The sequence below is a fragment of the Lepidochelys kempii genome, chromosome 1 (assembly GCF_965140265.1).
Source record: "Lepidochelys kempii isolate rLepKem1 chromosome 1, rLepKem1.hap2, whole genome shotgun sequence".
Classification (NCBI taxonomy): domain Eukaryota; kingdom Metazoa; phylum Chordata; order Testudines; family Cheloniidae; genus Lepidochelys; species Lepidochelys kempii.
The window spans coordinates 136,836,778-136,859,010 of NC_133256.1; the positions used below are offsets into that span (position 1 = coordinate 136,836,778).

Here is a 22,233-nt window from a genome sequence, read left to right on the forward strand (position 1 = left end):
AGGCGATTAGATTAGTCAGGCATGACCTTCCCTTGGTAATCCATGCTGACTGTTCCTGATCACTTTCCTCTCATGTAAGTGCTTCAGGATTGATTCTTTGAGGACCTGCTCCATGATTTTTCCGGGGACTGAGGTGAGGCTGACTGGCCTGTAGTTCCCAGGATCCTCCTTCTTCCCTTTTTTAAAGATTGGCATTACATTAGCCTTTTTCCAGTCACCTGGGACTTCCCCCGTTCGCCACAAGTTTTCAAAGATAATGGCCAATGGCTGTGCAATCACAGCCGCCAATTCCTTTAGCACTCTCGGATGCAACTCGTCCGGCCCCATGGACTTGTGCACGTCCAGCTTTTCTAAATAGTCCCTAACCACCTCTTTCTCCACAGAGGGCTGGCCATCTCTTCCCCATGTTGTGATGCCCAGCGCAGCAGTCTGGGAGCTGACCTTGTTAGTGAAGACAGAGGCAAAAAAAGCATTGAGTACATTAGCTTTTTCCACATCCTCTGTCACTAGGTTGCCTCCCTCATTCATTAAGGGGCCCACACTTTCCTTGGCTTTCTTCTTGTTGCCAACATAGTTGCCACTCACAGCTGCAACTGAAGTCAATGGAGCTGTGCTTTGAGCAAGTACTATTTAATGCTAAATTATTCTGAAAAATCAAGTTCTACGTGTCTCAGATTGGTTAGTGGATATACTTGATTAACTTTGTGCCTCAGCTCCCCATTTGCAAAATGGAAATGCCACCATGACGCTCCTGTGAGGTGAGGGAAGATGCATTAAAATTTGTGAATCACTCTGATATTACAGCGATGAGCACCATAGAGAAGTCCTTGAGGAAATTAATACTTCTGTCTTCAGAGCAGGGTTTGGATAGTGTGCAGTAAGTAAGGTCTGATCCATGAACAATGAAGAGCAAACAAAATATGCCGATTCAGTAAGCACTGTCCATTCTGTTCACTGAATTAGGCAGGGGTCCTGTGGAAAAACTAGTATGTGAACATGTAATTAAAGAACATGAAGTGGTCATGTTAGAAAAACATCTGGAGAGCTTAAGATCACCTGAGGACACCAGGTCTATTTGTTGGACTGTAGCAAGGAAAATGGTCAAAGGTACACAAGTGCCCTGCTGATGATGGCACAAATAGCCACATCTACTCTAACGCTGGGCAGCTTTACACTATAATGACCCTTACTATAGCTTGTGTGCGAAAGAGAAAACCATGAACATATATTATAAATAGTAGTTTATCACATTCAATACAAACACTGAAAGTAACAGAGTAGCAGCACTGACTTTCTGAAGACAACATAAAAATAGAGTAGGTGTATGTTTCTCTTAAAAATAGAATAGTGCGTTTATGTTGAAGCAAGATACGTCTAGTTTGTATCTCCCATTGTTGTATGCAGTGTTGGTGTAGCCGTACTGATCCTAGGATATTAGAGAGATGAGGTGGGTGAGATAATATCTTTTATTGGACCAACTTCTGTAGGTGAGAGAGACAAGCTTACACAAAGCTCTTCTTCAGGTCTGGGAAACTCGAAAGCTTGTCCTCATCAACAGAAGCTAGTCCAAAAAAATATATTCCCTCGCTCACCTGGTCTCTCTAGTTTAAATCTGAGCATTTAGGTAAGGTTTCTATTTGAAAGAAAGTAAGGGGAAATGTTTTAGGACATTCCTGTTCCATACACCTATTTCTCCCATAAGGATGCTGCTATTAAAGCCCTAAAGCAGTTAACTTTGACCATTATCAGAGATGGGACATTGGACTACATTGACCATTGCTCTCTTCTGGTATGACAATTTCCAAAACAGTTTCCAGTTCCAGTGAGTTCCGCTGCATTCTCATAGAGTAGGTGGTTACAGGAAAAACATATTTTCCTATGACAATGAAAACCAGGTGTACACTACTGTTACAATCACTAATTGTACCAGATTTACTGCAAAGTATATCATGTAAGGTATCAATGGAAAAGTTGTAATCTGCTAAATATGATTATCCTGTTTATATGCATGTATCATCTTTGTATCTGAAGTCATGAATATTTGTTATGTATTTGTATCTCAAACATGGGTTGTGTTCCTGACTGACACCCCAAAGACAAATTTACATTCAGACTAGCCATAGCTGATTGATGGGCCAGCCATATGGTGAATGGGCGATTGATGGGAATCAGCTCTTCAGTGAGCCCTCCTGAAGACGCCACAGACAGTGTGGAGCCAATGGCTACCCGTATGAATCAGCAAAGCATGTACGGACATGTAAACTAAGACTCCATCTTTTACAAGTAACTTTCCATGTTCATATGACCCAGGACTCCATATTGGCCAGTAACTTTCCATGCACGAATTGAGCTATAAAGTGCAATCTGTGACATCACTGCTTTGTCTTCATTCCTGCTTCTCATCTCTGCACTGTGATTTTCTAAGGAAGCGTTGAACATAGGACTGAATGACCCCTGACCTGCTTGGGTGAACCAGAGAGATTTTTTTACAAGCTAGTAGATTTAACAGCACTGCTATGATCCTGATCTACAGATTTGGAAAATCACTTGTAATGTATTTGATTCTCTTAACCATTTAAGAACTCTTTTCTTTTTATGTTATTAAACCTTTAATTTTTAGCTACTAATGGACTGGCATCAGCTTGACGTTTGGGTAAGATCTGAGTTGTATATTGACTGGGGAGTTGGTGGATACTTTGGGATTGGAAGAACTTTATATATGATGAACATGGTTTTCAGTAACGTCTCCTCATAAAGACCAGATGTCTGGGTGGTGATAAGGGCTGGTTTACAAAGGGGGCTGTGTTGTTAGCTTCTTTTTAACCAGTGTGGTGCTACAGAACCTCATTCTTTTACTGGTTTGGTGAATCTAATGTTAGAATAGCCACCAGTTTTGGGTGTGTCTGCCCTATTTTTATCAGTCTGTCCTGAATTTGGCATTCTCAGCTGAGACTTGCACCAGTTGACAAGGTGGTTACAGGAAAAGCATGTTTTCCTATAACAATGAAAATCTGGTATTTTTATGTTTTTAAAGGAATCTGGTTCCATTGTTTGTTCCTTTTTACCATATAGCATATTTCCCTAAAGCAGTAAAACAAGATGATTGCAAGACATCAAAATTGTATCTGTAGGAGTATTCTTCTGAAATACTTTGCCTACCCTATTTGGTAGAATATATTTCTGTCCCCAATCTCTAACTCCCCTGAGGGGACTGTTTTTCCCCTTCCATGATCAGAGTCCCCTTGCAAACCATTGTGAAATAATTCCAGGTTTTACTGCTGTTCTTATTCCTCTTGTAGTAACACATGATTTAAAAACCCTGCCCTATATCATTTGCTCCCTACATAAATCCTTTCATGCAAAGCAAATACCAATTATCAGGAGGTGTAGTAGGAACAAACTAAACAAAAACTACCATGAGAGTTCTCTGATTATGAAATCTGATGTACTCTTTAGTGGTAATCTACACTGCAGATGGTTGACATGATAGAAATACATCTTCATTCAAACTCTGGTTCAGAATTTAAGCTTTCTTTGACAAAAATGATAGCAACAGAAACATAACCTTGTGTTTTAGCAGTTTATAATATCCCACTTGCAAGGTACTTTGGAAGCCTGAATAACACATTATGGTGTGTAAAATTAATTGTCTCCAGAGAATCCTTTCAGAAAGTATTCTGTCCAATAACAATTTGCCTTTAACTTTGATTCTGTATATAATGGCTGAAATTTTAGCTAACAGTTAATATTTATTAGACAAAGTAACTTAAAAGAGGGATGAATTAGCAAGGGACTCAGAAGAAGAAGAGAGCTATTATCTCTGCTGGCAGTACAAAGTTAAAATTCAACAAAGTAAAGTCAAGTCAATCTGCAGAATAACTTCTCCTTTGTTTTGTGTCTTCTGGAGGTCCTTGGCCATTGGGGAGAAGGTATATCTTATTTGGCGTAGTAATCCAAATCTACTGAGTATCCACATTGCTAAAACCCACCTGTTTGAAGTAAAAATAGTTAATTTCTTTGTGAAGGAACGGAGATTACTTTCTAGACGGTGGTTCTCCTTGTTTCAGGGAAGAGACACATAAAGGAGTTGTGTTTTTGTTGTGGGTTAAAGGTAGAATGGTAGCAAGAATCCCATCTGGCACTCCCTTTATTGAGTCTACTCAGAGTTATTTGGATAATTAATAGCTGCAAAAAGGCCATCTGCTCTTCAGTAAGGGCAATAATCCCTTCCAGACTACTTGTTTGAGGGGAAGAAGTTCTTCGGCTTTTCTGATGCCTCAGCCACTACCTTATCCATTGGTTTGGCAAACACCTTGCCACCTCAGTATTCTCATGTGGTCAGGAGTTGTTGAGCTAGGATGTCAGCCTTTTGGAAGAGAGCCACATGACTCCTTTCAGAGTAGCAGCCGTGTTAGTCTGTATCCACAAAAAGAAAAGGAGTACTTGTGGCACCTTAGAGACAAACAAATTTATTTGAGCATAAGCTTTCGTGAGCTACAGCTCACTTCATCGGATGCATGCAGTGGAAAATACAGTGGGGAGATCTATATACAGAGAGAACATGAAACAATGAGTGTTACCATACACACTGTAACAAGAGTGATCAGATAAGGTGAGCTATTACCAGCAGGAGAGCGGGGGGGACCTTTTGTAGTGATAATCAAGGTGGGCCATTTCCAGCAGCTCACAAGAACGTGTGAGGAACAGTGAGGAGGGGGGAAATAAACATGGGGAAATAGTTTTACTTTGTGTAATGACACATCCACTCCCAGTCTTTATTCAAGCCCAAGTTAATTGTGTTCAGTTTGCAAATTAATTCCAATTCAGCAGTTTCTCATTGGACTCTGTTTTTGAAGTTTTTTTTTTGTTGAATTGCCACTTTTAGGTCTGTAATTGAGTGACCAAAGAGATTGAAGTGTTCTCTGATTGGTTTTTGAATGTTATAATTCTTGACATCTGATTTCTGTCCAATTATTCTTTTAAGTAGAGACTGTCCAGTTTGGCCAATGTACATGGCAGAGGGGCATTGCTGGCACATGATGGCATATATCACATTGGTAGATGCGCAGGTGAACGAGCCTCTGATAGTGTGGCTGATGTGATTAGGCCCCGTGATGGTGTCCCCTGAATAGATATGTGGACACAGTTGGCAACAGGCTTTGTTGCAAGGATAAGTTCCTGGGTTAATGGTTCTGTTGTGTGGTGTGTGGTTGCTGGTGAGTATTTCCTTCAGGTTTGGGGGCTGTCTCCCAAGATCTGTGAGAGTGATGGGTTGTCCTTCAGGATAGGTTGTAGATCCTTGATGATGAGTTGGAGGGGTTTTAGTTGGGGGCTGAAGGTGATGGCTAGTGGCATTCTGTTATTTTCTTTGTTGGGCCTGTCCTGTAGTAGGTGACTTCTGGGAACTCTTCTGGCTCTGTCTATCTGTTTCTTCACTTCAGCAGGTGGGTATTGTAAGAATGCTTGATAGAGATCTTGTAGGTGTTTGTCTCTGTCTGAGGGGTTGGAGCAAATGCGGTTGTATCGCAGAGCTTGGCTGTAGACAATGGATCGTGTGGTGTGGTCTGGGTGAAAGCTGGAGGCATGTAGGTAAGCATAGAGGTCAGTAGGTTTCCAGTATAGGGTGGTGTTAATGTGACCATCGCTTATTAGCACCGTAGTGTCCAGGAAGTGGATCTCTTGTGTGGACTGGTCCAGGCTGAGGTTGATGGTGGGATGGAAATTGTTGAAATCATGGTGGAATTCCTCAAGGGCTTCTTTTCCATGGGTCCAAATGATGAAGATGTCATCAATGTAGCGCAAGTAGAGTAGGGGCATTAGGGGACGAGAGCTGAGGAAGCGTTGTTCTAAGTCAGCCATAAAAATGTTGGCATACTGTGGGGCCATGCGGGTAGCCATAGCAGTGCCGCTGATTTCAAGGTATACATTGTCCCCAAATGTAAAATAGTTATGGGTAAGGACAAAGTCACAAATTTCAGCCACCAGGTTAGCCGTGACATTATCGGGGATAGTGTTTTTGACGGCGTGTAGTCCATCTTTGTGTGGAATGTTCGTGTAGAGGGCTTCTACATTCATAGTGGCCATACACAACCTCAGCCGTGCAGAACACAATATCATCCACAGCCTCAGAAACAACTCTGACATCATAATCAAAAAGGCTGACAAAGGAGGTGCTGTTGTCATCATGAATAGATTGGAATATGAACAAGAGGCTGCTCGGCAGCTCTCCAACACCACTTTCTACAAGCCATTACCCTCTGATCCCACTGAGAGTTACCAAAAGAAACTACAGCATTTGCTCAAGAAACTCCCTAAAATAGCACAAGATCAAATCCGCACAGACACACCCCTGGAACCCCAACCTGGGATATTCTATCTACTACCCAAGATCCATAAACCTGGAAATCCTGGGCGCCCCATCATCTCAGGCATTGGCACCCTGACAGCAGGATTGTCTGGCTATGTAGACTCCCTCCTCAGACCCTACGCTACCAGCACTCCCAGCTACCTTCGAGACACCACTGACTTCCTGAGGAAACTACAATCCATCGGTGATCTTCCTGAAAACACCATCCTGGCCACTATGAATGTAGAAGCCCTCTACACCAACATTCTACACAAAGGTGGACTACAAGCCGTCAAGAACACTATCCCCGATAATGTCACGGCTAACCTGGTGGCTGAACTTTGTGACTTTGTCCTTACCCATAACTATTTTACATTTGGGGACAATGTATACCTTCAAATCAGCAGCACTGCTATGGCTACCCGCATGGCCCTACAGTATGCCAACATTTTTATGGCTGACTTAGAACAACGCTTCCTCAGCTCTCGTCCCCTAATGCCCCTACTCTACTTGCGCTATATTGATGACATCTTCATCATCTGGACCCATGGAAAAGAAGTCCTTGAGGAATTCCACCATGATATCAACAATTTCCATTCCACAATCAACCTCAGCATGGTCCAGTCCACACAAGAGATCCACATCCTGGACACTACAGTGCCTAATAAACGATGGTCACATAAACACCACCCTATACTGGAAACCTACTGATCGCTATTCCTACCTACATGCCTCCAGCTTTCACCCTGACCACACCACACGATCCTTTGTCTACAGCCAAGCTCTGCGATACAACCGCATTTGCTCCAACCCCTCAGACAGAGACAAACACCTACAAGATCTCTATCAAGCATTCTTACAACTACAATACCCACCTGCGGAAGTGAAGAAACAGATTGATAGAGCCAGAAGAGTTCCCAGAAGTCACCTACTACAGGACAGGCCTAACAAAGAAAATAACAGAACGCCACTAGCCGTCACCTTCAGCCCCCCAACTAAAACCCCTCCAATGCATTATTAAGGATCTACAACCTATCCTGAAGGAAGACCCAACACTCTCACAAATCTTGGGAGACAGACCGGTCCTTGCCTATAGACAGCCCCCCAACCTGAAGCAAATACTCACCAGCAACCACATACCACACAACAGAACCACTAACTCAGGAACCTATCCTTGCAACAAAGCCCGTTGCCAACTGTGCCCACATATCTATTCAGGGGACACCATCACAGGGCCTAATAACATCAGCCACACTATCAGAGGCTCGTTCACCTGCACATCCACCAATGTGATATATGCCATCATGTGCCAGCAATGTCCCTCTGCCATGTACATTGGTCAAACTGGATAGTCTCTACATAAAAGAATAAATGGACACAAATCAGATGTCAAGAATTATAACATTCATAAACCAGTCGGAGAACACTTCAATCTCTCTGGTCACGCGATTACAGACATGAAAATTGCGATATTACAACAGAAAAACTTCAAAACCAGACTCCAGCGAGCGACTGTTGAATTGAAATTCATTTGCAAATTGGATACTATTAACTTAGGCTTGAATAGAGACTGGGAGTGGCTAAGTCATTATGCAAGGTAACCTATTTCCCCTTGTTTTTTCCTCTCCCTCCCCCCCCCCCCACCAGACATTCTTGTTAAACCCTGGATTTGTGCTGGAAATGGCCCAACTTGATTATCATACATATTGTAAGGAGAGTGATCACTTTAGATAAGCTATTACCAGCAGGAGAGTGGGGTGGGGGGAGAGAAAACCTTTTGTAGTGGTAAACACCCACTTTTTCATGGTTTGTGTGTATAAAAAGATCTTCTGTACTTTCCACAGTATGCATCCGATGAAGTGAGCTGTAGCTCACGAAAGCTTATGCTCAGATAAATTGGTTAGTCTCTAAGGTGCCACAAGTACTCCTTTTCTTTTTATATACAGTTCACTATGATAATGTCTTCACTTATTTAATACATGCCAAAGGTGTTACAAAAAAACTGAGCTACTTACTTTCCAGTTCAATGATCTCCATTCTACTCCCTTCTGTGTCACGGCCAACAAATTTCAAACCTTTCTCTTCAAAGCAGCCAGTCAGTTCTGGATTTACCTGGAAAATTGAAAAATACGGGTAGTAATTATTGTAGAATTTACATATTTAACAAAGGTAGATAAGTTTTTAACTTTTTAAATTTATATGTAGGAAAGTGGGGGGCTGGGAATTATTCCTTGTTTAAAAATTGTGCAGTGGAAATTTGTAAAATTGGTGGTTCTTATGTAATATGAAATTAAGCAATATTTTTTTAAAATGTGAAATGCATCCAAAATACTAAAAGGGCTCCTACGAGTATACTATATTTGTATCAAGCATGGTTGATATTCTAGAGCATGTATGATGTCACTAATAAACAAGTATGTTTCTTTAATATAGTCAACCTTAAAAAAAAGAAGTTGAACACTTGAAGTCCTAAAGGAAAATAATGCCCAAATAAAACCCATGAAACCTAGAATCAACAACTTCATACAGCACCTTCTCACACATACATATCCACAGATACTCACAAATATATGATATTCCTATCCCAAGCAAATTAACATTCATCAACCTCAGCCACCAAGCTGCACCCACCCAATCTTAACTCTGCCCTCTGTGGCTTGTTGTCAGTGTTCCTGTAATTCATCCCCTATACTTGATTTCAGCATTATTTGCCCTAAGGAGCTGTGCAATTTTAAGTGAGGTTTGGAAGTGCAGGTTGTTGTTGTTTGGGGGTGGGGTTTTTGTATTTGTGAACTACATCATGTTTATTATTTTGCTATTAATAAGGAGCGTTACTACATTGCGTGGTTGGTAGAATAAAAGTTATTGATCATTAGGCAAGGGAGAGTACTAGGGGGCTCAGTGGGCTGGGCAGCCTCGTAGCTAGTGTACCTAAATTCCAGCCCTTTGCCTCTCTATCAGGGCAGCAGAAGTATCTTTTCCTGACCTTACGCCAGGGATCTTTGGCTTCCCACCCACGTCAATGTGTAGGCCCTTAAGAGGATATTGTAGGGAGACTTGTGGGAAAGTGACACCAGCAGAGTCCTCCCTGCAGTGCGTCTAAGTTGCTCTCCTGAGGCACTTCCTACATATAGACCCCTTCGGTTTGGGATATGCCCCTATGAACAGTCAATCCCCTTACACCAGAAGAATCCAAAGGAGCAGGGCTCTGCCAGACCTGCTGGTTCTTCAAGAAAGTGGTGGTTGGCAAAGGCTCTGCCTGTGGACCTTTCCCACTCTGTGGCCCCCTCTCAGGCTCACTCTTCTGTCTGGCTTTCCAGAGAAGGATTTCTCTCTCCTACAGTCTGTTCACCACCCTTTGGCTGAGCTCCTCTTAACCGAATCCTCCAGGCGGAGCATGCTTGGCAGCTCTGGAGGCATAGGGCAGCCAGGGCCCAGTATTGCTTTTTAACCCCTTCGGGCCCAGGGTGGGGTTTGTATATCCCATCACAGAGAAGTACAATAAATGTGTAGTTTTTGCAGGGCATGCAGCATGAACTGCAAATGATTTGCAGAATAGGAGTGCTATCTGAGCAATGCAGCCAGGAGGCAATATTCTTCTTTTTTTATTTTGTCATTAGTAGTTGCTACTCGGAGTCACACAAATGTGATTACCTCCCCTATTGTGCCTATCTTCACTGATATAGATGGAGGCCTAACCGTCCCCTACACCTTTATTCAGGTAACCAATCAAATCATTTCTCAAAAGCCATCTCCTCTTGTGATGCTTCTCTTCTAGTCTGCGCAGCATAAGTGTGACTTCCCCTAATATCATTCTGGAAGTCTGCTCACAGGAGGGGCTCATATAATAAACTGCAGTTACCTCGTTACCTATGTGAATTATCTGAGCTCAACCAGCCTGAGAAGCAATACACCTAATCCTGCTCCCAATTAAATCAATGGGAATTTTACCATTAACTTCACTGGGAGAAGGATCAAGTCCAGTATCACTCTTCAAGCTAGGTCTCCTCCTAAAATGCAACACTGTCTGCAAACCACAGAACTCTTTGGATTACATCTAAATAGTACCTACTATTACACCAAACCCCTAAGGCCTTGCTTAACCCTTATTCAGGAAAACTCCCATTGACTTCAGATTAAATAAATTCTTCATGGTTTGCCAATGCTATACATTCTCAACAATATAAATTATATTAGCAATGCCTTACCTCATATCGATGCCTGTGTCGTTCCTCCACAAAATCTTCATCACCATAAAGTTTCCCTGAAAATAGCACAAGGGAAATGATTAACAGTAAAGTATTGCTTCTAACAAACATTTCTAGAAACCCAAAGACACCGCTCTTACAATGTGCCATAATGTTTCTAGTGGTGTTCTTTTAGTTCATGATGTCCTGCACATGCTCCATGAAATCTAAATTCCAAGAAATTTCTTATACTCAAAACAAACAACCCAATTGTATTCACTATGACCCTAACACAATCTTTGCTTGTGCTTTCCTGTCTCACTACTTATCCAGTTGTATGCAGTGTCGTTGTAGCCACGTTGGTCCCAGGATATTAGAGAGACAAGATGGGTGAGGTCATATCTTTTATTGGACCAACTTCTGTTGGTGAGAGAGACAAGCTTTCGAGCTTAAACAAAGCTCTTCTTCAGAAGAAGAACAGAACTTGGTCCAATAAAAATACTACCTTACCCATCTGGTCTCTCTAACTTACCAGTCACTATCAACTTCTGCAAGTAAGATTATGAATAACTTTTGTAGACTGTAGAGCTTTGACACCAACCCTGAATGGCTTTGCATGATTTCATAAAGCCTCCACACAGGAGATGGGCTAGTGAATCAACCTGTATGAAACCCTTATAGGGATACTCAGCACCTCTGATGCATTCACAACAGGCATCTGCAAGAGAGTGCAGACTAAGCTGAGCCTGCTGCCCAAACCTTTGACTAGGGTTCTGTTCCATTTTAAAGGACCAAACCCTGCAGTTGACATAAAACCTGCAACAACACAAAGACATTCCCTCTCTGTTCTTTTTTCCTTTTCTTTCTGCTTCCCCGGCTTCTTCCATCTAATGACTCCTAAAGCCCATCAGCCTAAGCTAAGATCATAAGAATGGCCACGCCGGGTCAGACCAATGGTCTATATAGCCTAGTATCCTGTCTTCTGACAGTGGCCAGTGCCAGATTCTTCAGAGGGAACTAACAGAACAGGGCAATTATTGAGTGATCCACCCGTTGTCATCCAGTCCCAGATTCTGGCAGTCAGAGGGATAGGGACACCCAGAGCATGGGGTTGCATTCCTACTAACAGCTATTGATGGACCTATCCTCCATTAATTTATCTAATTCTTTTTGAACTGTTATACTTTTGGCCTTCACAACATCGCCTAGCAATTTGTTCCACAGATTACTGTGCATTGTGTGAAGAAGTACTTTCTTTTGTTTGTTTTAAACCTGCTGCTTATTAATTTCATTTGGTGACCCCCTAGTCCTTGTGTTATGAGGAGTACATAACACATTCTTATTTGCTTTCTCTACACCAGTCATGATTTTATAGACCTTTACATAACCCCACTTGGTCATCTCTTTTCCAAGCTGAAAAGTCCCAGTCTTATTAATCTCCCCACAAAGGGAAGCTTTTCCATACCCACAAACATTTTTGTTGCCCTTTTCTGTATCTTTTCCAATTCCAAAATACAGTGAAAACTGTGTTAACCGGCCCAGCACAAACCAGAAAGCTCTATAAACTGGCATTTCTAATCTTCATCGAAAGTCTGGTTTATAGTCTGGTTGGCGTGGGGCCGGCAGGCTCCCTACCTGGTTTCACATGGCTTCCCGGAAGCAGTGACATGTCTCTGCTGCTCCTAGGAGGAGGAGGAATGGCCATGAGGGCTTCAGACTGCGGGAGGAAGTGCAGGGCTGGGGGGCAGGCTCTCAGAGGGAGATTGGGTGCGGGAGGGCACGTGGGGAAAAGGGTTAGGGCACAGGAGGGGGCTCAGGGTGCCGGATCTGGGGGGCACTCACCTCTGGTGGCTCCTCGCACATGGCGACCTGTCCCAGCTGTCCTAGACGGAGGTACGGCAGGCAGCTCTGCACACTGTCTCCACCCACAGCTCCCATTGGCCGTGGTTCCCGGCCAATGGGAGCAGCGGGGGTGACATGCAGAGCCTTCTAGTCACGCCTCCACCTACGAGGAGTAGGGACACGTTGCCACTTGCAGAGAGCTGCCCAAGGTGAGCGCCCCCCAGATCGGGCACCTTGAGCCCCCTCCCACACCCAAATTCCCTCCCAGAGCCTAAGCCCCAACCCCGTACCCCCTCCTACACCCAAACTCCCTCCCTCTTAGTTAACTGGCATTTTTCACTTACCAGCACACCCCATTGCCCAACATGCCTGATAAAACAGCTTTTACTATATCTTTTTGAGATGGGGCAAACACATCTGCACACAGTATTCAAGACATGGATGTACCATGGATTTATATAGAGGCAAATTGATATTTTCTGTCTTATTATCTATCTCTTTCCTAATGATTCCCAACATTCTGTTTGCTTTTTTGACTGCCGCTGCACACTGAATGGATGTTTTCAGAAAACTATCCACGACACCAAGATCTCTTTTTAGAGTGGTAACAGCTAATTTAGACCTCATCATTTTATATGTATAACTGGGATTATGTTTTCCAATGTGCATTACTTTGCATTTATCAACATTGAATTTCATCTGCCATTTTGTTCCCTAATTACCCAGTTTTGTGAGGTCCCTTGTAACTCTTCACAGTCTGCTTTGGACTTAACTATCCTGAGTAGTTTTGTATCATCTGAAAATGTTGCCACCTCCCTGTTTTCTCCTTTTCCCAGCTAGAAAGTGATGAAAGTCTAATCGTAGTTCTAATTAAAGGTAATGGACTAAATTCTGCTCTCTGTTACACTGCTGTAACTAAGATTAGAATCTGGCCCAAATTGTTATTGCAGGACTGAACTGCGGGAGGACATCTCCAAAAATTGCAGTGTGGAAATAAAGGTCTTACTGAGGGGGGTTACAAAAGTTAATCCTAGGGAAACCTTTAGAATCCCTCATATTCCCATTCTAGTTGTGATTTATGAGGAGTGGGAGCAGGATTTCCTTCTCCAATACAGAGTATCAAAGCTCTACGCATTTCTCTGACACATATGGCCATCCAAGTTACTCAAAATAATGGCACAGATTTACAACATATTGCTGCACCTTCACATTAACCTTTCTAGCAGCAGATAAGGACCACATAATAACTGTAGTATAGCAACAGGAAAAGATTATACATGATGAAGCGTGTATCCATATCCTCTCTAGTGTTACCCAGGCCACATAGCTGATTGTCAAAAAGCCATTATCTCTAAAAGCACTTTTTCTTTTAAATGGGTATATAGACTGCACTTTCATTTCCTGCCAAATTACATAAAGAAAAGGAGTACTTGTGGCACCTTAGAGACAGCTCACGAAAGCTCATGCTCAAATAAATTGGTTAGTCTCTAAGGTGCCACAAGTACTCCTTTTCTTTTTGCGAATACAGACTAACACGGCTGTTACTCTGAAACCTGCCAAATTACATATTAGCTTAAAAACTCAAAAAGCTACTGTCTACAAATCTGAGAATGCAAAATATTTTTTCATATCCCAGATGAATGCCACAAGCTGAAAAGATGAATAGGATGATAATGTAGCAAGTACGTCTGAATCTGCTGATGGACAAAGAATTGTATTGTATCAATGTTTTATCATCACCTAATTTCCTTTATAAGTGAGACATGCTAATAGGTGACCTACATTAAGCATTATTGCAACTTTTGAAACATGTGGCTGAAATTGAATGTGGTATTTCTTTTTGCCTACCAGCTATAAGTAGTAACTTAATTTATACCACTTCTCCATTTTGACCCCACAAAAACAAAAACCACAACACTAATATATTAGTTTGTGGGGCTGGGTGGTAGGTCCAGGACTAAGATTAGGGCCCTAGACTACGGTTTGTGGGGGCCGTGGGAGGTCCAGGACTAAGATTAGAGCCCTATTCACAGCCCAGAGCCCTTTTGGACCTAACCCTAACCCTAGCAGTGGGCTGCCTGCTGACACAAACCTTAGCAATAGCCCAGGACTCCTTGCCAGCACAGACTGTAACACAAGCCCAAGGATGAATACCAGCCCCAACCCTAACTCTAACTCTAGCCTGGCAAGCACTGCTGGCCCCAACTTTAAACAGGGACCACCAGTAACTAACTGTAACCATAGCTAGAGGATCTCTGCCAGCCTATGGAAGGGCAGACTTGCTCCGGCCTCCTTTCTAGCCCATTAACGGCTCAGAGACCTTCTTCTAGTAAAACACCTCGTGGTTCATTTACAGGGTTCTTTTCTAGAGCCTTTACAGACTGTGCTGCAACATATCAACAGTCCCATGGAGCCCTCAGCTCCTGTGCCAAGGAGAAGAGAGATATCTTGTGACTCATGCGACAAGGCAGCTGGCCTGAGGCTGGGGCTGCCCCTCCCCCACCCTCTTTCCCCTTTCATAGTTCCTTCCTGCACCTTTTGTACCTTCTGGGCTAATGAGTTAATTAGCCTTTTAACTCTCTCCATCCCATCCCAACCTATCAACTGGGCACAATGCCCATATTCAGGGTGCTGTGGGACAACTAACTGGCATTGCAGTGATCAGAGTGCTGGCTCAGCCACTCTTGCCCCTGCACTCTAACATCCATATCCCCCACCCCCGTTACCTCAGAATCAGATTTTTCTTTCCCTGTGCTTTCCCTTGCATAGCAGAGGTGTCATGCCGTGGGGGTCACTCTTAGTCCCTAGGGTGATCATCAAGGTTGTTCTTGTGGTGTCCACCCATTTTCCATCCACAGAACCCGTGCTTGGTGGGGGGAGGATGTCCCCACAGCTCCATTTCAGCCCACAAGTCGTCATACAATGTGCATCCCTAGGGGTTGCTCTCCCTACTCTATCACTTTACATCTGGCAGTGGATCGAGGGCATGCCCCTCATTCCCCTGGTTAGTCAGGGCCTTGGGCTCTCCCAGCCCTCCAAACTGTGCCTGAGCTGCTTCTCCTTGGGGTGCACCATGGGGTACCTCCTGGGCCCCTCAACCTCTACTAAGGAGCTCTGCTTGTCTTTCTCCATCGTTCCTACTTCCTGAATTCCTATCCCCTCCCGCTCAGTCTCTTGTAGGACTCTGCTTTCCTCCCCTTTCACCTGCGTTAGGCTCTGTTCCCTAGGGATTTCTAATTTGCTCTTGCTGATCCCCTGTGGAGTTGGCCCTCTGCCCTGGAGAGGTCCACCTCTGTGAACCCCTCTGTCAATTTTACCAGTGCATCCAAAATGCCAGATAGATGCCATCTAACCCACACCTGTATGTTCCTGGGGAGGCCCTGAAGGAACTGTTCCAACACCAGAGCATTCATTATCTTCCCCACTGTTTGGATGTCTGGCCTCAGCCAACAGGTGGCCCAATCCACCAATTTTTGGGCAAATGACTGGGGCCTCGCTGCCTCATAATCCTTGCGCCTCAGAATTTTTGTGGCCATTTCTAAGTGGAGGCTGACTAGATGTAGGATAGCTGCCTGGACCCCCTCATAGTCTCTGGCCTGCTCATTATTCAGGGAAATATAGGCTGCTTGACCTTCCCCAGCCAAACAGGTTTGGGGTGATCAGTGAGCCCCAGGCTAGGTTGGCACTGGGGCTGGCAGATGGCCCATGGGTAGGGGGTAAGGATGGGGCTAGCAGGTACTCTTGTGGTACAGGTTGGGCTGGCAGTGCATGCTAGGCTTGGGTTATGGTTCGAGCTGGCTGAGGGTTCTGGACTAGGGCTAAGAGGGCTCACAGAGGGCTCCAGGTTGGGGTTAGCTTTTGGGTCAGCAGAGGCCCCTGGACTTTGATTAGATTTACAGCTGGGCAAAGGCCTTCTGGCTAAGGTTAGGGTTAGCAGAGGCTTCAGTACGAAGATTAGGGCTGTGGCCAACAGGCTATCCCAGGCTAGTATTAAACTTTGGACCAGGAGACAGCCCTGTGCTACAGATAGGGTTCGGGTCAGCCAGAAATTCTAGGCTAAATTTATGTTTGGATTTGGCAGGTCACCCAGGACTGTGGCTATGATTGGGGCCGACAGGTGTTCTGCAACCTGGATTATGGTTCATACCAGGAGGGGGCCTCAGGTTGGGGCTAGGATGAGGGTTGGGACTAGCAAGGGTTTCTGGGCTAAAATTTGGTTTCTGTGTGGCAGGTTGCCCAATGCTGGTGTTAAGGCTAGGGCCAGCATGTGGCCCCAGGCTAGGGTTAGCATTCAGGCCAGCAGAAGCTCTCCTGATAGTGTTGTAAGTAGGACTGGCAGAGGTTCTGGGCTGGGGTGAAGTTTGGAGTCAGGAGATTAATCAGAGCTAGGGTCATAGTTAGCACCTCACCCCTAACCCAAACGCAGGGCCCATTGGCGTATGTCCACGCTGCAGTGGGGAGAGGGCCTCCCAGCCCATGTCGACAGATTCACACTAGTGGGGCTCAAGTTAGTGCACTAAAAATAGCAGTGCAGACATTGCAGCTTGGGATCTTAAGATCACCTACCTTTTGGGTCTCACTCAGGTGGCTGTCTGAGTCTCCACCAGAGATTTAACGCCCACACTGCTACTTTAGCACGCTAGCTCGAGTCCCAGTAGTGTGAGTCTGTCTACCCGAGCTGGTAGTCTCACTCCTAGCTGCAGTATAGACACTCTTGCTGGCCTCAACACCAATCCTAGCCCAGAACCCACCGCTCTTCCCAACCATATCAGTATCCCAGGGCTGCCTGCCAACCCCAACTCTATCCCTAGCCCAGATGCCTCTGCTGAACAAAATCCTAACCTTGGACTCAGGGCATCTGCCAGCCCCAATCCAAGCCCAGGGCTGTCTACTCGCCTACCATGAGGCTGCCTTCCACCAACAGCCCTAACCCTGGCCCCAGGGCATCTGCCAGCCCCAATCCTAGCCCAGGGCTGTCTACTCGCCTACCATGAGGCTGCCTTCCACCAACAGCCCTAACCCTGGCCCCAGGGCATCTGCCAGCCCCAATCCTAGCCCAGGGCTGTCTACTCGCCTACCATGCGGCTGCCTTCCACCAACAGCCCTAACCCTGGCCTGAAGGCCTCCACTGATCTGAACCCTAACTCTTACCTGAAAGTCTCTCTTAGTCTCAACCTGAACCCTAGCATTGAGGCTGCCTGCCGCCCCAAATCCTGACACTAGCCTAGGGTTATCTACCAGACTCAAATGTAACCCGGGGGCTGCATGGTGGCCCCAACCATAGCCCTAGCCTCTGTTGGCCACAGCCTCTGCAAATCCCAACTTTATCCTTAGCCCGTTGGCTTCTGCTGGCCCCAACCCTAACTCTAGTCCTGGAAGCTCTGCCAATCCCAACCATCATCCTTCCCCAGGGTCTCCTGCTTGCTCTAACCCTCATCCTAAACTGAAGGCTTCTGCTGGCTCTGGCCCCAACCCCAACAGAGGGATCCCAATCCAGCCAGCCCAAACCCTAACCCTAGCTTTCTGCCAGCCCCAGCCTTAGCCCAGAAACCTCCTGCTGGCCCCAGCCCTTACCATAGCCCCCAAGCTAAGGTTCAAGTCTGGCCAAGAGGCTCAATTTCTTTTTTGAGATTTTGTCTTTATGGTTAAAGACTTTATAGAAAACACTGTTTTCATTTGATTGTCATACGAATTCTTATGTTACGTTGCCTTCTAGAAATGTCATCAGTAGTATTTAAAAAAGGGTAAGTGAAGGAAAGAAATGCCGGATTACTTAAATTCATATTAAAAATCAGTCAAATAGTCTTTGTGAAGTAAAGTACTGTCTTTTAATTTAAGATGAAGGTATCTCCATCACTCTTATATAGCTAGTAGCACATGCTTCTCTTAGGAGGAACTCACTAATCCACTGAATAATGAGTGATCACCTGGAGAAGATACATTTCCAGGAGGTTACAAATGATACTCTGACCTCTTCAGCTGTACTGGAAGTTTATAGTACAGGGCAGGAAGGTGAATTCTCTAAAAATCTTAATTCAACTATATCTGGTTTTGTTATGGGGTCGGCACCTGCTTTTCAGGAGCACCCCCCACCCTTGGTTGATGGTTTCTTTGGTGGGTCTTCAGTGACTCACTCAGCCCTCCGGTCAAGTCATACACACTGTCTGTAGGCGCAACAGAACAAAACTCTTCTGGGGTATACAGCCTTTACCTTCTCCCGGCCCTGGTATGGTGCCATACCCCAGGGCTTCCCACCTAGAGACACTGCCAGGCTGCAGCCCTCCCCAGGCTCAGTCCTTACTCTGTCCCAGCAGCCAGCCAGGAGCTACTTCTTAGCTCCCTTGGTCCCTGCCCACACTGAGCTGTCCATAGTCCTGATGTTCTTTCAGCCATCCAGGAACACAGTCTTTTCTCTTCTAGATCCAGGCAGCAACTGATTGCCTCTGGCTCTGCAGCTCCTTTTTATGTGGCCCTCCTGGCCCCTCCTGCAGCCCTTTGGATTGGCTGCATCCCCTGCAGCCACTCTAGGATGCTTGGAGGACTTCTCATCTGCTCCTCTCTGGGACGGAGTGTGGCAGGACCCCAAGGCCTCCAACAGGGGACTTCTGGGCCTAGTCCACCCCATCACAGGTTCCCAGAAAAAAAACCCCGGACACTCAGTTATATCTTAATTACGAGCTAGTGTCTTCCACTGATGTATATTTTATAAATATATTCTAAAATAGAGGAGAAAATGTTACACTTCAGTTAGCACATTCAGCTCAGGAAGGTTTCATTAAAGGGATGGCTTCAAGGGGCAGTATAAAATGACCCTTTGTAACATAACTGCCCGGGCCAAAAATGCATCTCCAGAAATAATGGGATCTGAACTACTCATCATAAATAAAGATTTCTATTTTGTAGCATTCTTTTGTTCCTGACTAATCCCACTTTATCAACAGGTAATCTCATGTATATTATTGAGGACTTTGTAACGTATTTGGGTAAAAAATTAGTTGGGGGAAAAGAATGAAGTATTTTTCTGTATTGTCTGAATGGAATGTCACTCATAGCATAGAATATTTATCATTCTGAAAAAAATGGTCCATTAGTTAATTAATGGGTAATTTCTTTGTGTGACAGACACATTAAGAGATAGCTGAAGTTCCTGTCTACTAAATGGAATGAAGCACTTAGATAAGAATCCGAATTCCCGATGTAGTTTGGGCATTTATTCACTTCCTCTATTTTTTCACCTGATATGTAAAAGTAAGAAAGGAGGAGGCTTTGGCTGAGTCCTCTAGCAGTGGACTGTGGAAGTTCATGCAGACAGGCATCCTTTAAGTTAATCAGAAGAAACATATCAGATGAGAGAAGGTAAGCAGTGTCTGTTTGCCCTAGAATTCTGGCTAGAATGAACATGACTGGATTAAATCCACACTCGGAGCATTGGGAACGGATGTGGAGCACACTGGCTATCATATCATCCAAGTGTGCTTCAGCTTCCAAGGCAGTAAAAATAGTAGGTTTGGCATTTGCTGTGACATGCCAGGCTGGACCAATAACATTTGCTAAGCATTACTGGAGCTCAAAGAACCCTAATGCCAGGGATCTTGATGGTGAAAAAATTAGAAAATTGGTTAGAATAAAAATGGACTATTATTCCATGATGGGCAACAATGGATTACATTGAATTTATGAATTACTAATGTTTAGTTTATGGGAATAATGACACAAATGTTCCCATGTGACCTTTTTTCTGGCACACCCTCTGGGCAGGAGTATATCTGACAAATATCTCTGTTCAATATGGCTCAAGCTCTACCCTTAGAATTTCATTCATCACTCCCACTGGCTTCAGTGGAAGCTGCATGTGAGCATCCAAGGGTAGATTTGGGCTCAATATTTGTTTTCCTCTCTGTGCTCCTTGTAAGCTGAATACAAAAATAGAGAGGGTTATTACCAAAGAGGCAAGGACGATCATCAGCGTACAGTTTAAAAAGTGGCTGGAACCACCGATGTCGCATTCTGAAAAACTGAGGCTCACACTGCATAAATAACCAAACTTAATTTAAAAAATAAAACTGCAATATTTTATACCAGGGAGGCTTCATGTCCTTCTTGACTGACCCACTCACTCGTCTTGCTGGAACTCCTGGATCCTGCTGCGTATACTGGTGTGTCATCAAGAAAGAGAGAGGCAGCAGCCTGTACTGTACAGTGAGGAATGCTTGTGCCCTTGTAAAGAATCTGGCAACATGGGGCCATCATGGGTAGCCCATCCTTCTGTAGAGACGAGCACTGCTGGGGAGCTAACATGTTGAAGCCAGCCTGGTGTGCTGAGCTTCCTATCCTCCCACTGCTGCCTTCAGAGCCACCAGTCTGTGCCAGCTCCCTTCACAGTGACCATTTTATCTGGTGCTTGGAGGAGAGAAGTGAAAGTGGGACAGAGAGAGAGTGAAGCTGTGTATTTTCCCCCTCCAGTGCCTCTCTGATAGTGGGTGATTCATCTGCATGCACTTCAAACAGGGAGAGAGGGAAGAGAGAGGGCTGTTAATCTGTCTTTAGTAGATGGTGTTTACAGATAATAAAAAGATTCACCCCAGGAACTAATCAGACGAATAAAAAATGCTATTTGTGTAGTTGCTTTTCAGGGTAGGAAACATTTTAAATGTGGACTGCATGGTGTGTAAGGAGAGGCAATGAATGTGACCACAAGAACATGTTTGGCACAATTCATGTAGGCCTTTAAATATGAGACAGACAGTATTTTTATCATGAGAGAAAATGAAACAGCCAAGAAGTAACTTACTTAGGACAGAGTCTTCTGTTTTGAAAATAGTCCTCCTTTTTCCCAGTCTCATTGTTCCTCCCATATCTCCAGGATTGTGTTCAGGCATGTCAATGACCTTGCGAGAGAAAATATTGAAGTAGTGTTTCATGATTTCTTTCTTTAGTTGAGAAAAATATTATATAGAAGTCTGTGACATTAAAATATTAACGTTATTATATTTACAATATTTCATACATATTATTAGGCTGGAAGACCAATGAATTCCAAAGCATGTTTACCAAAGAATGCCGCTACACAGTTGGCAATCACATCATTGCCAAAAGTTTTGGTAGTGTAATCAGATTGCAATGATGGATATAAACCTAATATCCAGCCAGACCACCTTAAGGACCTAAATAAAGACTGATCTGGCACTCAATCTGCAAGGAGTCTACAGCCTTTTGGGATTTCCCATGATGATGATGGTGATGATGATATATGCAACCCACATTAGGATACCATCAAGGACAGCAAGACATTTTTGGGGCAAGAAAGGTGTCACAATATCACTTCAACTCTCCAATCTTATGTACCACTCTTTAAATGTGTAATGCTTTGGAACCATAATTTGATCACAGCTAGCTCACATGCTGCTGAACATGATTTGCCCTGGTTTACGCTGACCGGTCAGTCGTATGCACTGTCATTTAAGTTAACTCAACTCTTCACAAAGATGTTTGACTACAATAAGATTTTCAAATGTAGACACCCTTGATTTCAAAAATTACCTTTGGAATGTGAACTAGACATACCCTGAGGTAGCCCTGACTTCCTGAGTCTGTAGGCATCCTGACACATTAGCTGCAAGAGGTGTGAACTGCCCTAGTCATATTAATGGGGTGGTGATTCTGAATCATAAATAATATCAACTTTGTTAACAGCTTTACTACAGATAACAGAAAAACATTACGAAGGAGGAGTAGGAAGTTCTGCACAAACTACTGTGAGTGGCATCTCATATAGCTATCATGAATGGGTGGAGCTTGGTTTGTGGGCAGACCTTGGGACGATATCATCTCTTCCCCTGTTGCAGCAAGACCTCTGAA

At 44.2% G+C, this 22,233-nt stretch overlaps 1 protein-coding gene across 18 annotated transcripts in view; it reads right to left on the reverse strand.

The window, feature by feature from the left end:
* Positions 1-22,233, reverse strand: part of CTPS2 (CTP synthase 2) — a 144,718-nt gene that overhangs the window by 18,077 nt on the left and 104,408 nt on the right. For 14 of the 18 annotated variants that reach the window (XM_073355916.1, XM_073355924.1, XM_073355878.1 and 11 more), the window contains 3 exons: positions 21,167-21,263; positions 10,555-10,610; positions 8,362-8,458 (listed from right to left, as the gene is read on the reverse strand). In XM_073355916.1, the coding sequence (XP_073212017.1) occupies positions 8,362-8,458; positions 10,555-10,610; positions 21,167-21,263 (250 nt within the window). Of the gene's footprint in view, positions 1-8,361; positions 8,459-10,554; positions 10,611-17,138; positions 19,693-20,292; positions 20,874-21,166; positions 21,264-22,233 lie in introns of those variants that run through there. The other 4 variants (XR_012160268.1, XM_073355945.1, XM_073355966.1 and 1 more) reach the window with 4 other exon arrangements.